This window comes from Staurois parvus, unplaced genomic scaffold (genome assembly GCF_062004578.1).
Source record: "Staurois parvus isolate SC_StPar_1 unplaced genomic scaffold, SC_StPar_1.0 ptg000285l, whole genome shotgun sequence".
NCBI classification, from domain to species: Eukaryota; Metazoa; Chordata; class Amphibia; order Anura; family Ranidae; genus Staurois; species Staurois parvus.
In genome coordinates this window covers 171,222-188,705 of record NW_028318081.1, presented here as the reverse complement: position 1 = coordinate 188,705, position 17,484 = coordinate 171,222, and the positions used below count along the sequence as shown (strand labels likewise).

General features: G+C 42.5%; 1 protein-coding gene across 1 annotated transcript in view; it reads right to left on the bottom strand.

Moving 5' to 3' along the window:
* Positions 1-16,384, bottom strand: part of LOC149458511 (uncharacterized) — a 141,403-nt gene extending 125,019 nt beyond the window's left edge. Inside the window, exons 1-7 of the mRNA XM_089682085.1 lie at positions 16,373-16,384; positions 16,192-16,330; positions 14,189-14,307; positions 12,928-13,101; positions 10,516-10,715; positions 9,801-9,901; positions 4,815-4,927 (exon numbers count right to left, since the gene is read on the bottom strand). Coding sequence (XP_089538211.1) covers positions 4,815-4,927; positions 9,801-9,901; positions 10,516-10,715; positions 12,928-13,101; positions 14,189-14,307; positions 16,192-16,330; positions 16,373-16,384 — 858 coding nt within the window. The remainder of the gene's footprint in view (positions 1-4,814; positions 4,928-9,800; positions 9,902-10,515; positions 10,716-12,927; positions 13,102-14,188; positions 14,308-16,191; positions 16,331-16,372) is intronic.
* Between the last annotated feature and the right edge of the window lie 1,100 nt (positions 16,385-17,484).

The window sequence follows — 17,484 nt, the reverse complement described above, 5'->3', positions numbered from 1 at the left end:
TTATCTCTTCAGGGAAGCCTATCCTGCCTTCAGGTAATAATGGAATCTTCCATTCCTCCTACCAGTCCATCCTCCACATTTATTACCTTTTGTACCACCAGCCCCTCCCTCTTAGATTGTAAGCTCCCAGGATCAGGGTCCTCCTAACCCTCTTGTATTGAACTGTATTGTTGCTGTATTGTCTCCCTTTATTTTGTAAAGTGCTGAGCAAACTGTTGGTGCTATATATATCCTGTATAATAATAATTCACACTTGACACTTCAGCACACAGAAAATGGTAGAGGCACCCATCGCATAAACCAAAGATCACATCATCTTTTCGCAACCTAGATCACAAAGAAGTGGCGGTGCAGCCCTCCCCAGATCAGGGAAGTCCAACACTGTGCAAAACACAAACAGGTCCTATCATCCCTACACTGTAGAGGTGGAGAGCGAACTCTTACATTGTGTGCTTCATGCATTTACAGTTGTGCTCAAAAGTTTGCATCCCCTGGCAGAAATTGTGAAATCTTAGCATTGATATTGAAAATATGACTGATCATGCCAAAAAATGCTCTTTTATTGAAGGATGATGATCATATGAAGCCATTTCTTATAAAATAGTTGTTTGGCTCCTTTTTAAATCACAATGATAACAGAAATCACCCAATGGATCAAAAGTTTCCCTCCCCTGGAATGTTTGGCCTTGGTACAGACACACACGGGTTAAAATGCCAATTAGAGGTTAATGTCCCACATCTGTGGCTTGTTAAATTGCAATTAGTGTCAGTGTATAAATAGTCAATGAGTTTGTTAGCTCTTACGTGGAAGCACTGACTAGGCTAGATACTGAGCCATGGGGATCAGAAAAGAACTGTCAAAAGTCCTGCGTAACTAGGTATTGGAACTTTATAAAGATGGAAAAGGACATAAAAAGATGTCCAAAGCCTTGAATATGCCAATTCATTCCCTTTCTCACATTTATTTTACCCAGGGGAGGTTAATTGGCCCTTTCCTGTGGGAGGGGATGTGCTGATCTGAATGACACTGATCCCAAGTTCGAAATCGTGCGACTTACAGTGAAGTCGCACGATTTCAATGTCAGGTGACATGGCGATTTGAGGTGCGGTTTGCATAGACATCTGACACAGATGTATACAAGCCAGCGGGTAGATGCAGTCTGCCTTTTAGATACACAAAGTCAGAGTTTTTCATTGTGTGCCATTACAGCCTTCTAGTCATCGGTTGATAAGGAGGATGTCCAGCGCTTTCATGGGATCCTTGTTTTCCCCTCCTCAGTCCCTCTCCATCAGCACTGGGGCCACATTAAATGAGTGGGGGGGAGAGAAACTGAGGGAGAAGAGAAATATTGGAATACTAGTCAGTACCTTGCCAAGGGTTTATTTGCTTTGGAAGAATAACTCACCTCTAACGTTGGGAGTCCCACACTTGCGGAAGTTGCTGCATTATGTAAAACTATTAGTTTAGATCTTCACATTTTAGAATGGGGTGCCTCAAGATTGTGCAGAATTGTAAAGGGTGCCTTGATGGTAAAAAGGTTGAGAAACACTCTTCTAGACATTATTATTACATAGGCTGGTCAGGAGAGCAGCATTTTTTTTGCTTATGTGTATACTACTTTTGGATGGGTACATTTGCACGAGTGCACCTCCTCATTCTTTGGATCATGGGAATAGATTCCTTGGCTTTGAAAGGTGCTACAGGTCTATATTGAGTACAGCAGGGCCCATTTTCTTTATAGAGCAGAGCGGGCTCTGTCCATGTCTGCCCTGCAGAAACTGAACAGACACGGACCTGTCATCCGCCCGCTCTGTGAGCTGATCCCCTGCCGATTGGAACGGAACCTGCCCTGTGTGAAAGAGGCCTTAATGTGGTATTTACATGGGACCCTTCCATCTATTGGTAAGGACAGGGCTGCTGTTAGAAACCAGGGGGCCCCATACAACCAACCTGACAGCCCCCCCCCCCAAAAAGAAACTATGCTTCAGTTATGAATGAGCACAGTAAGTGATCAGTACTGATCACTCATTGTGTTCATTGAAGAAAGGACAGGCAAGGAAGGGGCTGGTAAATCTGACATATTTACTGGACCCATCCCCCACTCTCCATCCTGAAGGATCCTATTGTGTGCTTGCAGCTGCCGTTGGGAAGGAGAGGAGGGAAGTTAACAGCACTGTGGGGGCACGCAGTGAAGCCCGGGCAGCAGAGGGAAACATATAGTGTACAGGGAGGGTAATGGGTGCAGCGGAGGGGGCAATTACTGGAACCGATTCCCTATATGGTTCTTTCTGCGGTAGCTGTAAGTCAGCGGGAGGGAAAGAAGAAGCAGCCAGCTTTCAGCTGCTGCAAGGAGCGGGCCATACAGGGGATCAGTTGCAGTAATTGCAAGCCTCCCCCTCAAACCCCCCACCACTGTGCCGATCACGCTCCCCACCCACATCCGATTCACCCAGCTGCCCAGGCCAGCCTGCTGTCCTGGGCCCCGTACAGGAGGACTGGTGGTACCGCCCAGGGGCGTACTGACAACTCATGGGGCCCCCGGGCAATAGGGGATCATAGGGCCCCTGTGTCCTTGCCCAAACTCAAAAAAGCCTATGAAAAATGTACCAGGGGCATCTCATGGGGCCCCCTACTGACCCCGGGCCCTCGGGCAGAGCCCGAGTTTCCAAATGGTCAGTCCGCCCCTGGTACCCCCTTATCCACAACCCTGGGTAAGGAGCCTCCATTCTACTTCCTACTTCTTCCATCTGTTTCTTTCTCATTTTTTTGTAACATAAAATAAAAAAAATAAGAAAGTGAGACATCTGCATAAAGGCTGCAGCAGCTGTGCAACTTGGGAAACAATATTCAATTAAAAGAGTCCCTGAGAGATATAGAAAAAAACAGTTATTTGGTCTAACGCCAGCAGTTACAGTAAACAAAAATCAGTTTTGGGTGGACTGACCCTCTAACCTTGTAAGGCTCCATGCACACGGGGCGTTTTGATAACGTTGGTAACATTAGCTGTGTAAAGTCATGTTAAAAACTTGAGTTTTTCAGCCTTTTTTTAGTGTTTTTGTATTAGTGTTTAGCAGCGTTTCGTGTTTTTTGGCGTAGAGTTTTATTTTTACCTTTTTTTGGTCAGAAAAGGTTTAAAAACGCTGGTTTGCCATGAGTGTTTTGCCACATTTTTCAGCGTTAAAGCATTTTTACACCTAAAAAAACTCCTCTAGAAACCCACTAGTTCTGGGTTTTTTTCCAGCCAAAAAACGTTGATTACAGTTTATCTGTGCATGGACACTTAGGATCAGGGGCGTATTTACCACAAGGCAAACAAGGCATTTGCCTTGGGCAGCATTTTTCAGGGGGGCAGCGGCATTTTTGGAGGGGGCAACACTGTCTCCCTGAAAGAAGGGATGGAAGAAGTGACACACGCAGCATGAGGACCAGGTGGGATCTGAGAGAGGATGTGGGCTGCTTGATGGTGTATGTAGAGCCTGACTCTTGTTCCCAGGAATATCCGGAGCTGTGAAAGTGAGTGTCTTCTCTCTCCGGGCTGGGGGGGGGGGGGTTATCAGTGTGTATGGGGGGTGGCGGAAGTGGAAGGCTCTCTTGGGGGGGGGGGGTCTTGTTGGTCAATGTCAGGCTCTCTTCAAGGGGATCTATCCATGGAGGGGAGCCGATTTTTGCATTGCCCTAGGGTAGCACAAAACCTAAATACACCACTGCATAGGATAACAGTGGGGGGTTTACTGGCTGTAGAAAAAAATTTTAAAATCCAAAAACGGCCGCTGTAAAAACGTCCCGTGTGCATGAGGACTAAAGCGCTAAAACCTTCCTACCCTGAAGGCAGATATTCATATGAATCATATGATATGATCGCTTGCTGATTGGTCATGAGAAGAATAACAGAAATTACTAACCAGCTACCAAGATCGAACAACCGTGAATGACTCTACAAGGCTGAACCACATGGATGTTGGATTTTTTTTTCCCCCATCATCATCCAAATCATTACTCAACCATCTCTTGAAGACCTTTTTTTTCCCCATCTTCATCCAAATCATTACTCAACCATCTCTTGAAGACCTTTTTTTTTCCCCCATCTTCATCCAAATCATTACTCAACCATCTCTTGAAGACCTTTTTTTTCCCCCATCTTCATCCAAATCATTACTCAACCATCTCTTGAAGACCTTGTTTCAGCCCCTGAAGGCAGATATTCATATCCTACCCTGAAGGCAGATATTTATATGAATCATATGATATGATCGCTTGCTGATTGGTCATGAGAAGAACAGAAATGACTAACCAGCTACCAAGATCGAACAACTATGAATGAATCTACAAGGCTGAACCACATGGATGTTGGATTTTTATTTCCCCCATCATCATCCAAATCATTACTCAACCATCTCTTGAAGCCCTTTTTTTTCCCCATCTTCATCCAAATCATTACTCAGCCATCTCTTGAAGACCTTTTTTTTTCCCCCATCTTCATCCAAATCATTACTCAACCATCTCTTGAAGACCTTTTTTTTCCCCCATCTTCATCCAAATCATTACTCAACCATCTCTTGAAGACCTTGTTTCAGCCCCTGAAGGCAGATATTCATATCCTACCCTGAAGGCAGATATTTATATGAATCATATGATATGATCGCTTGCTGATTGGTCATGAGAAGAACAGAAATGACTAACCAGCTGCCAAGATCGAACAACCATGAATGAATCTACAAGGCTGAACCACATGGATGTTGGATTTTTTTTTCCCCCATCATCATCCAAATCATTACTCAACCACCTCTTGAAGACCTTGTTTCAGCCCTCTTACCACATCTAGTCCGGGGTTAATCTCTTGCACTTGTTTCAGGGGAATGTACATGAAGAAGTCTCCCGAGGTCATGTTTACCCATTCCTCTGAGGTGGGGTAAGCCTTTGTGCAGCCTAAAAGTCAAAGAAGGTAAAAGGATTAAAGCCTATCAGTTCACGTAACAAATATCTGAGTTTCACCTACGATAATCGTTCTGTGCCAACACTTTATGATCAACATACTGGAAGCTGAAAATCAATGCAGTTTTGTATTTAGGTGTCCATTTATGACACACAGAATAGCTGCAATTCAGAGGATCTCAGCTATTCTCTGGTCATTCACAGTTTATGACACTCAGGAGATCAGCGGAGAACATGTTCAGCACTTCACTGGAGATCTGTGTTCTCCCTCCAGATTCTCCAACCCAGAGCTGGAGAATCGGTGGAACCGCAAACTAAGCAGCGATAATTTACCTCTGCTTAGTAAACTGATCTTTTACTGTAATCTCGCGAGATTATAGTAAAAGCAGCCGTTTTCCAGAGTTTGTAGACCGTTTTCCAGCATTTAGAGACCGTTCTCCCTTCGTTAGGAGAACCGCTTCATAAACTGCATTCACAGGAGAACTGTGTTCTCCGAGAATGCCAGAGAACTGAGCAGCGATCTTTTTACCGCTGGTTCATAAACGGACACCTTAGTTTCAAATGTTTTCATTGAAGGATTTTGATACAATACAAAATAATATATATCAGTGCGGTTCACAATTGGGTGCATACATATTTCATATGAAAAAAAAGAAATTCCCCACCAATTGGCTGGGGGTATATGAACAAATATCGAGTGTCTCAAAAGGAATTGTTTGTTTAGTGTGAACCCGTTAGGTGTGAAGCGTTGTATAAGGTGGAATGGGATATGGGAGGGAGGGGGGAACACCAGTCTAGGACATAGGGTCGCAGTATTGTTTATTTATGTATATATTATCATCTTATAGAGCAGTTGGGGTTTTGTAGCCATAGAGACCATTGGTTATTGAATTTGTGATGGGAAGAATTATTAAGGGCTGATCTTCTTTCCATGTCGCAATGGAAATTCAGGTCCGCTATAAGGGCAAAGAGAGAAGGGGTTTTGGAAGATTTCCATTGCAGTTCCGTATTTACTCATACATTTTTTAAAATGCATTTTTGACTATATATACGGCACTGGCCTTATGCCTGGTACATACTAGAAACTTTTTTTTTCTCAATCCAGTGGGCTGAACAAAAAAAAAATAAACAGATGCTGTGTGTTCCTGTGCGCCTCAAACCGCATGCAAAACGCATTACATTTGCAATCTATAACAAGTGTCAATAAAAATATAGCACCCCAAACTCGGGTTGAAAACGCAGCGTGTTTGCTCACACCTGCCTTCCCTGGGTTGCATAGTAGTTTTGTACCATGTGATCTCGGTGCAGTGTTTTTTAACCTCTTCCCATCCGGTGCATGCTGAAAAAATGACTGGACGAGAGCGCTGCTGATGCGGGGGGCATTTCTAAACATCCCCCCACGCATCCATTGCCTGTGCGCACTCCCCGGACACAGCGGAACACCGATCGCTGTACGGGACCTCTGTGTGAGGTCCCGATCATGTGATCACTGAATGGCCAATCAGTGATCACATGAATAGTAGACTTCACTTCTGACATCATTGCTTACTATGTGTAAAATTTGTGAATGATCACAGAGGTCACATGGTACAGGGCTATTCACAACAGCCTTGTACCATGTGACAAGCTGTGATCAATCACAGCTCTCACAGTATTTCTCAATGGCTGCAGGAAAGCAGCCAGAGAGAAAGAGAAATGATTGCTTTTAGAGTCTTTATCGGAGTAAAAGCAAATCAGTGGAAGAAAAAATAAATCTTCATCATCCCCCACAAGTAGTACAGTGTCACCATGGTGATACTGTACTGCTAGGGTGACAGTATGTTAAAAAAAACATAAATAATAATATAAAAAAAAAATAAAATAAAAATGTAAAATGTGACCAATCACAGCTCTCACAGAATTTCTCAATGGCTGTAGGAATGCAGCCAGAGAGAAGAAGAAATTATTGCTTTTACAGCCTTTATGGGTGTAAAAGCAATCGGTATTAAAAAAAAAATCTTCATCATCCCCCACAAGTTGTACAGTGTCACTATGGTGACACTATACTACTAGAATGACAGTATGTTAAAAAAAAACATAAATAAATAATAATATTAAAAAAAAAAAAAAAAAAGTAAAATGTGACCAATCACAACTCTCACAGTATTTTTCAATGGTTGCAAGAATACAGAGAAGGAGAAATTATTGCTTTTACAGCCTTCATGGGTGTAAAAGCAATCAGTGTAAAAAAAAAAAAAAAAATCTTCATCTCCCACAAGTAGTACAATGTCACTATGGTGACACTGTACTGCTAGGGTGACAGTATATAAAAAAAAAAACATTAATAATAATATAAAAAAAAAAAAAAATGTAAAACATTTTTTGAAAGATTATAATTTTTGTTTTATAAACTAATTTGGGTTATTTTTATTTTACCAAAAAGATAGATGAATAGATTTTGGCCAATATTTATGAAGAAAGATTATTTATTTGCAAAATTTTATAAGAAAAACACTTTTTTTTCAACATTTTTGGTCTTTTTCATTTATATAGCAAACAAAAAAATAAAAATCCCAGTGGTGAATATACACCACCAAAATAAAGTTTTATCAGTCCCAAAAAAATGCATATGGGTACAGTGTTGCATGACTGCGCAATTGTCATTCAAAGTGTGATAGCGCTGAAAGTTGAAAATTGGCCTGGACTGGAAGGGGGTGAAAGTGTCCGGACTTGAAGTGGTTAACTACTTCCCATCCAGCGATGTACCCGTGTGTTACTGGACTATTGGTGCTGGTACCGATTTTTTTAGAGCCGTCGGTTGTCTTTTCCCGATTGCTATTACAAGCGGTGGGAGGAGCCATTCCCCTTCCTAACGCTTTCCGCGGCTTTTGGGATCGACTCAGCACTATAGTAAACTGGAAGCAATGACCTGACATCACTTTGAAACAAACGGCGCCATTGAAAAAAACCTAAAAACATTCGCAAACCCAATCTTGGTGTTTTGAAAACTTTTAAGTGCAGAAGAGGGATTTGGGGTCTTATCTCTCCCTAGAGAGTAACTGTCATGTGTTTATTGCTGTTTGATATTCACATTTCATGTGACAGAACGCACACGAACAGCGATCGACCCAAAATGAATAGGCTGCATTTGCACCAAACAGCACCACTTGTGAATCGCACAGGAATGCACAGCGCATTCCTGTGTAATTCTGATGCGGGCAAGGTGTGAACCGGCCCTCAATCTCCTGCAATCACGGCACAGCAGAGCTCAGACAGGGAGAGGGAGAAACAGCACAAGGAGCCAATCAGTTGTGCTGAAGTGCTCCTGTGCTAACAAAGACTGTGTGGACAGAAGAAGAGAGAGCAGAGTGACAGAGAGAAGAGCTACTCAGTGTGCTGCTCCTTCTTTCAATGTCCAATCACATACTGGGCAGGGACAAGAGCCGTAAGTGTTACGTAACTGTGTTAAAAGTGTTACCATAGAGGGCATTGCTGTGTGAGAGGCCTGTGTAAATCTCAGGACATGATGGACAGAAATATAAATATATATGTTCCAACTGTGTAGCTGTTCGCCTGATGTTCAGCTTTGTCTGTTAACAGTGTAAGTGGCAGAAATGGCAGTGCTAACATTTATCATTTAAGGGCATGCAAAAGACGCATTTTCCAATAAAACATGCCAAATTTTTTTTACTTTTTGCTTTCGCAATGCCGTGCCTAGTAAAACTGTATCAAAGAGGGAATAGCAGTATAGCAGTTGTACAGGGCATCCAGAAAATATTCACAGCGCTTAACTTTTGCCACATTTTGTTATGTTACAGCCTTATTCCAAAATGGATTAAATTAATTTTTTTTCTCAACATTCTACAAACAATACCCCATAATGACAATGTGAAAGAAGTTTGCTTTGAAATCTTTGCAATTTATTAAAAATAAAGAAAGCACAGTTGCTAAATGGTTAGCACTTCTGCCTGGCAGTACTAGGGTCGTTGGTTCGAATCCCAACCACGGCACCACCTGCCTGGAGTTTGCATTTTCTCCCTGTGCCTGCGTGGGTTTCCTCCGGGTACCCAGCAAAGCATGACTAAATTTGCTCCCGCAGGGTTTTTCCTGATCCCCCGAGAGGCAATCGGATATTCCCTGGTTCAGCTTTACCAATAAATGTTAGTATCCAGCTATATTATGTGTATCTAGGAAAGAATCCAAGTCTTTTTTAAAGCAGTCCACTGAGCTGCCCAGAACCAACTCTTGAGGGAGTCTATTCCATGTCACTAGCTTTTACTACCCTCCAAAGCCCTCTCTACCTACCTAATATCTTTTATATCCCTTTTCACTGCTTGTATGGAACAACTCTGTGGTGCATACCATCCCATTCTGTTCCTCAAGCCTCTGTAACATCAAAGCTCCTGCAGACAGTTAACATATCTAACCTCATCCTTTGCATCCAGCAAGTACATCTCCAATAATTACTCCATCTAACTTACCATAACCTCACCCCACATCAACATCCTCTCTGCCCCACTGTACTACCTCAACGCAGGCTAGGCTGACAAACACGAAGGGCATGCATTTATGAAATCTGATGCACTTTCCTTTTTTCTTTGATTAGATAGTGGTAATACCCAATCGCAGAACGACCCAGCTAACCTCACCATAGGAACTCTGTTCCTATGTCACCATTGACAAGGCAGTAATTGTTATCCATACTAACACATAGCACTCTATGGCTAAACGGGGAGATATTGAGCTTTTCTAAATCAAGTTTAGCATGAGATCTGTATAAGAGGTCATCATTTCACCACTTGCCACACCACTGTTTAGTCTTCATTTCAGAGATGTAAACACACAATCAATGGTGCATGCAGTGATTAGTCAATATGGCCATATTTACCATTGAGGGATGAACTCTTGAGAGAGCTGGTAATCCAGTTGGCAATGCCTGTTCTGCTTGAATCAGTCATTTTGTTGAATACTGTGTTTAAATTGCCCGTGCTGCAAAATAATTTTGAATCAGGTGAAAACATTTCGAATCAGGCGATTTCATTTAAAAAAGTTGACTTCAACTAACACTTAATAGATCACCTGATAATGTTATGATAACAGGAGATTTCCTAGTTATATTTGCATCTAAGTCAGTGGTTCTCAACCTGTGGGTCGCGACCCCTTTGGGGGTCGAACGACCCTTTCACAGGGGTCCCCTAAGACCATCAGAAAACACATATTTCCGATGTGTAAAGAGCAGCTACTGTGTAGAAAGCAGCTGCTGTGTTGAAAGCAGCTACTCTGTTAAAAGCAGCTACTGTGTTGAAAGCAGCAGTATTGGAGGTAAAACGACACTTCATGAATTATAATTACTGGGTAAATAATTTTATGGTTGGGGGTCACCACAACATGAGGAACTGTATTAAAGGGTCACGGCATTAGGAAGGTTGAGAACCACTGATCTAAGTTCTCTACAAAAGGTCTGTAAGTCTACAATACAAGTTCAGGCTCATTGTAAAGAATAGGTCAGGGAAGAGAACTCTGATTTAGGAGAGTACATTCCAGTTGCTTTTCCTTTAGGGAATGTCCCACTTATCAACCCTCCTCCAGTAGAAAGCACTTACATGACAGAAAGTGTGTCACAGTCCTTAACATCAAACGATGACAGAGATTCTACGTTAAAGTAATTAATCAGGATACGGATCTTAATCATAAACATGTTTCCAATTTGTGAGCTGTTGTATTTTGACACTCTTCCTTTAACTATATTGAGGTAACTTTGGAGCATCTGCTGTCCGACAGTGTTGACAATTTGAATGTTTTGCTGGAAAAGAAAAGAGATTGGCAATTAGCATATCGTGGCCAGGGGTGGACTGACAACTCATGGGGCCCTCAGGCAATAGGGGATCATGGGGCCCCTGTGTCCTTGCCCAAACTCAAAAAAGCCTATGAAAAAGGTACCAGGGGCATCTCATGGGGCCCCCTATTGACCCCGGGCCCTCGGGCAGTGCCGAGTTTCCAAATGGTCAGTCCGCCCTTGATCGTGGCAGATGCTAATCTTATCAATGGAGCCCCAAGATCAAGCTATTCCTCCCAATTGGTGCATGATCCTGTGCCTTCATTCCTTTACATACATCCAGATGAGCGATGAGCCCTGTACAATACAGCTTTCACCTTATTGAGGAGGGTTCCCCAAAACTGATTAGCAAGACATGGCACCAGCCCAAGACTAAAAAGTAGGCCTCCATAGGCTACTGTATAGAGCATACAATTGCTTTGTTCTTGTTTCTTGTTTTTGTATAGTTAGTGGAAAATATAGCACCCACTATAGGTGCAATACAAATGTAATGGTTTGGTTTAGGGGCATGTTGTGAGACAAACTTCTTATATGTACAGTATATGCACATTCTATATGTAGCGCCTGTCTATCTATAATTATTCATTTGCAAAAGTGTGGTTATCCACCCTACTAGGGGCAGCTTCATATTATACACAATATTTTTTCACTTTGGCGCCTTAATAATAATTTTTTATTTATTTTTTTCCCCAAAACTGATTAGCAAGACATGGCACCAGCCCAAGACTAAGACATAGGCCTCCATAGGCTACTGTATAGAGCATTCAATTGCTTTGTTCTTGTTTCTCTATGGTTAGACATAGGTTACGGCCAACATTACCAGCATTTTTAGTAAAAAGGCAAAATATGCCAAATAGCAATGTTATACATTACAATACCCTGCAACCAATCTAAATAAAAAAGACAAGAAAAACACTCAAACATGGGCCTTTGTGTGTCAAAAGGTCTGGTGAGTGAGTAATGTATATATACCTTGCCGGCACGTGGTGAAGAGATATAGTCACTCTCCTTTTTGGGTCACAGCATAGAGGAATAGAAAGGACTGATACCTTTTTCTAAAATCTATATTTGCTTTTGGACTTTTATTGTTTCTTATGTTTTTTGCATAGTTAGTGGAAAATATAGCACCCACTGTAAGTGCAATACAAATGTAATGGTTTGGTTTAGGGGCATGTTGTGAGACAAGCTTCTTATGTGTACAGTATATTCTATATGTAGCGCCTGTCTATCTATAATTATTCATTTGCAAAAGTGTGGTTATCCACCCTACTAGGGACAGCTTCATATTTTACACAATATTTTTCCCTTTGGCGCCTTAACAATATTTTTTTATACGGGCAGCACAGTGGCTAAATGGTTAGCCCTTCCGCCTGGCAGTACTAGGGTCGTTGGTTCGAATCCCGACCACGGCACCACCTGCCTGGAGTTTGCATGTACTCCCTGTGCCTGTGTGGGTTTCCTCCGGGTACTCCGGTTTTCTCCCACACTCCAAAGACATGCTGGTAGGGTAATTGGCTCCTGTCTAAATTGTCCCTAGTATGTGTATGTATGAATGTGAGTTAGGGACCTTAGATTGTACGCCCCTTGAGGGTTAGGGACTGATGTGAATGTACAATATATATGTAAAGCGCTGAGTAAATTGATGGCGCTGTATAAGTACCTGAAATAAATTTATCTTTTTTTCCCAAAACTGATTAGCAAGACATGGCACCAACCCAAGACTAAAACGTAGGCCTCCATAGGCTACTGTATAAAGCATACAATTGCTTTGTTCTTGTTTCTCTATGGTTAGATATAGGTTATGGCTAACATTACCAGCATTTTTAGTAAAAAGGCAAAATATGTCAAATAGCAATGTTATACATTTACAATACCCTGCAACCAAACTAAATAAAAAAAACAAGAAAAACACTCAAACATTGGCCTTTGTGTGTACAAAGATTAAATATATTTTTTCTTCCATTAAAACACCACTAAAAAGATCATCCATGTCTTATTCATGATATGAGCTAGATGGTACTGTCATTCAGATGGTTCTGGATTTGTGATGGAGCAGCTTATCCAACTTCTTTAAAAGTTTTTTTCCATCTTCTTAGCAGATTCCACCCACTAAGGCCTGGCAAGTAAAGTGATAATAAAAAAAAAGTTTCATTTTATGGTAACTTCAGCCAATACCTACCTCAATGCCAGTCATAGAGAAGCGGGTCATAACAGCATCTACAGTTTCAGGTGTTTGGGTCCCGAGGTATAAAAACACTTGAGTGGCTTTCTCTGTACTCTCATAAACTTTGTCCTGCACCATCATGTCTCCACACTGGTCAGTGGTCAGCATCGGAAGGACTCCCAACTCAAACTAAAGCAAGAGGGTGTAAAAGAAGAGCATTACATAGATCAGCCTTTCTCAACCAGGGTGCCTTGAGGTTTCTTCAGGGGTTCCTTGTCAAAATGTCTAAAAATTGCCCAAAACCTGTATACAAGCCCGCCTTTTAGTTACACAAAGCCACAGGTTTTCATTGTGCACCATTACGACCTTCTAGCAGCCGGCCTCCTGACAACCAATGACCAGGGGCGGTCTGACAAGTCATGGGGCCCCCGGGCAATAGGGGATCATGGGGCCCCTGTGTCCTTGCCCAAACTCAAAAAACCCTATGAAAAAGGTTACCAGGGGCATCTCATGGGGCCCCCTACTGACCCCGGCCCTCGGGCAGTGCCCGAGTTTCCAAATGGTCAGTCTGCCCCTGCCAATGACATCATCAGTTGATAAGGAGGATATCAGCTGCCTGCACAGCATCCTAGTTTGACCCTCCCCTGCCCATTTCCATAAGTACTGGGGTCACATTAGCTCAGTGATGGAGAAAAGCTGAGGGAGAGGAGAAACATTGGAATACTAGTCAGTACCAGCGTGCAAAAGTGTATTTGCCTTGGAAGAATAAATCACCTCTAATACTGGATGTCCTACATGTGTGGATGTGGCTGCGTTATATAAAACTTTTCACATTTAGAATGGGGTGCCCTTTTAAAATTATGGACAGTCTTGAGGCACCCCGTTTTAAAATGGGGTGCCTCAAGACTGTCAATAATTTTAAAGGGTGCCTCGGGGCTGTCCATAATTTTTAATGGTGCCTTGACTGAATAAAGGTTGAGAAACACTGACATAGATATGCCTAAAACTGCCAAAAAAGCCTAAAAAGATATTATGTGCTTTAAAGATGACCTATAAGATCATTTTTTGAATGCTCATGGTAGTAATACACATGCTTTCTCTCAATGTAAGTCTTTCTCTATCTCAGTACAAATCTTCCTGATCAGACTGACTTAAACCAGGCTCTCTATGTTATTATTTTATCTTCGTTTATTCAACATTGATGCTGACTGTACTTCCTGATACTGTGAATAACTTCATAACGTTTAATGACTATTAGCAGGGGTCAATTACATACCGGGTTGAACTTTGGGAAATAGCCAGTCATTTGTTTATAGGTGATATTCCTGGAGTAGCTTCCAAAATATCCTTGAATATAACGGACGGTGCTGGTTTCTTGGGTTGTGCATCTTTTATCTAGAGGCAAACAAATTACACATACAGAAATATGCAGCAAGGGATAAACAGCAGCTCAGATACATGGGAAATATGGATACGCATCCCCATCCCCATCTGTTCCCTCCAATTTTACTACCACCTACCCCTTTTTGGGTTTTTTCCTACTATAAGCCAAAGGTCTCATGGAGCGCTCTCTAGGGGCAGCTTGAAATGGGGCTTTCATGTCTTCTTCTGGTAGACTGCTACTTTTTGGTCTTGCATATGCAAGGTATGCATTGAAAGGGTGTCAATTCTGTATTTCCACGTTCTTATCTTAATATCTGCAAGTGGAGATCCAGGAGTGGAGGGGTTTAAGACTGAAACTAGCAGTTGGTACCTGACGCTATGATGGAGAATAAAGCTGAACTCCAAGAGCAGTAATTGTCTAAATACAAGAGGCATGTGTATGCCTACTTGAATCTTGATGTGCTCTATCTCTTTCAGATCTGTGCAGTAAATCAGTGTGAAACTTTGACTCTGTGCAGGATTATTATGATTAATAATTAGTGACTGTGTTAAAGACCAGTCAGTGCTGCTCGCTTTCTTGTGCATGGGGACTGGTCTTGTATCCGCCCCCTTCTACAGTTTTCTGTAGGCAACCTACTGGGTCCCTCCCACAGCTCTGCTCTCTGCCAGGTTATGTACAACACAGTGATGATACCAAAGCTACTTTTACATGTTAAAGTTTAACTAAAGGCAAAAACTTTTTTTTTCTTTAGTTTTGGATAGAGTGGAGAGGAATTAGAACCCCTGCCAGTTTTTATTGCTGTCTGTGTCCCCGTTAAGGAGATTCACCCTCCCTATTTGTCCTGAATACCATTATCACTGAATGGGAAAGTAAAAGAAAATCCCAAATTTTGGGTTGTCCCCAGAAACGTAATAGAGGGGAATCTTCCAATGGGGACATTAGTTCTGGTGACCTGGGGGTCCCCAAGAAATTTCCTTAATTTGAAGGAACTTCCTCTCACTTCCTGTTTGGCTACGGGACAGGAAGTGAAGGGAAATCTCCCCAATGGGACGCAAATGGTGAAAAGAAATCTGAGAGGGGTTACAATCCTCCCTTACTCTATCCAAACTGAAAAAAAAAAAGTTTTGCCTATAGTTCTACTTTAATACCGGGGTATGCAAAGGGATTTGGTGTACATAAAGTAGATGTATATATTTTGTGACTATTAGAGAATATATTTAAAATTTTGTTTTTGTACCTGGAGATCATGTTTAAGCGTTCTACGTTGGAACAGTCTACCCTCATCCTAATGGACTTGCCCCTATTACAACTAAGCCGGACCAGACAGGAACTCTGGTTATGTTTATGGTACAATGGGAGTGCCATCCTGCAGTGTTTTGGCTATAATGGCAATAGCGAGCTTCTTTTGCTCCAAGGCAGGACTTTACAAAATGCTAAATGTTTGAGGGGTTCAGTTTAATTTCAAGATTGGAGAGTCTGGGGCTTAAACATATTTCTTTGGGCTCATATCATACACAGCTACTTGTCTGAATCAGAGTTCACAAACATTGCAGACCCCATTTACTGGACTGGATTTCCATCACTGAAGCCTGTAAGCCACAGGTGTCAAACTGGAGGCCCTCCAGCTGTTGCCAAACTACAAGTCCCATGAGGCATTGCATGATTGACAGTTACAAGCATGACTTCCAAAGGCAGAGGCATGATGGGACTTGTAGTTTGGCAACAGCTGGAGGGCCACCAGTGTGACACCCCACAGGCTTTAGTATCTAAAAGCCAACTTTTTCCTTCTGGTACGGATAGGCACAGGTCTGCTGTGCCTAATGCTGAAATGAACCCTTCCTATTGCCATTGCCTGTCTCCATTAGAAATTACCAGCCACTTTCAACAGCAATTACCTGCTGGCCTGTTCTGCTGATCATTTGTCATGTACTTCTGAATATATTTAAAGACATCCGCCTGGTTTGTTTCAGGTGTGACAGTGTAGGTAGAGTTTATGGCTTGTACGCTGTAAGAGAGAAGCTGCAGTTGCTCAAACTGAAGGACCAATAAACATAATAAAAAACAGTCATAGTTTACAGTTTCAGTCATTGACCGTACATGCCTGGGTGCTCCTTGATGTACTGGCCTGAATTAGGAAATAAAGCCCAGAAGTCCGACTCTTAGTATTAAAGTGTTACTAAACCCTGGACCCTGCATTCACTATATCTGGTCTCCCTGGACCCTGCATTCACTATATCTGGTCTCCCTTGACCCTGCATTCACTATATCTGGTCTCCCTGGATCCTGCATTCACTATATCTGGTCTCCCCGGACCCTGCATTCACTATATCTGGTCTCCCCGGACCCTGCATTCACTATATCTGGTCTCCCCGGATCCTGCATTCACTATATCTGGTCTCCCCGGACCCTGCATTCACTATATCTGGTCTCCCTGGACCCTGCATTCACAATGTCTGGTCTCCCTGGACCCTGCATTCACAATGTCTGGTCTCCCCAGATCCTGCATTCACTATATCTGGTATCCCCGGACCCTGCATTCACTATATCTGGTCTCCCCGGACCCTGCATTCACTATATCTGGTCTCCACAGACCCTGCATTCACTGTATCTGGTCTCCCGGACCCTGCATTCACTATATCTGCTTTCTCTGGATCCTGCATTCACTATATCTGGTCCCCCTGGACACTGCATTCACTATATCCGGTCTCCCCGGATCCTGCATTCACTATATCTGGTCTCCCCAGATCCTGCATTCACTATATCTGGTATCCCCGGACCCTGCATTCACTATATCCGGTCTCCCCGGACCCTGCATTCACTATATCTGGTCTCCCCGGACCCTGCATTCACTATATCTGGTCTCCCTAGACCCTGCATTCACTATATCTGGTCTCCCTGAACCCTGCATTCACTATATCTGGTCTCCCCGGACCCTGCATTCACTATATCCGGTCTCCCTGGACCCTGCATTCACTATATCCGGTCTCCCCGGACCCTGCATTCACTATATCCTGTCTCCCACAGTACATACAACATGGAAATGCAATTAATTTAGTAAATATAAACTGCTAAATACCTTTTATTATCAGCAGTATATAGCAGTCTTGCGACTTCTATCAGTGTCTAGCAGAGCACTTGGTAAAGCTTGTAGGAGTTATAATTCTCCCCTGATCGTCCTATGAGGCTTC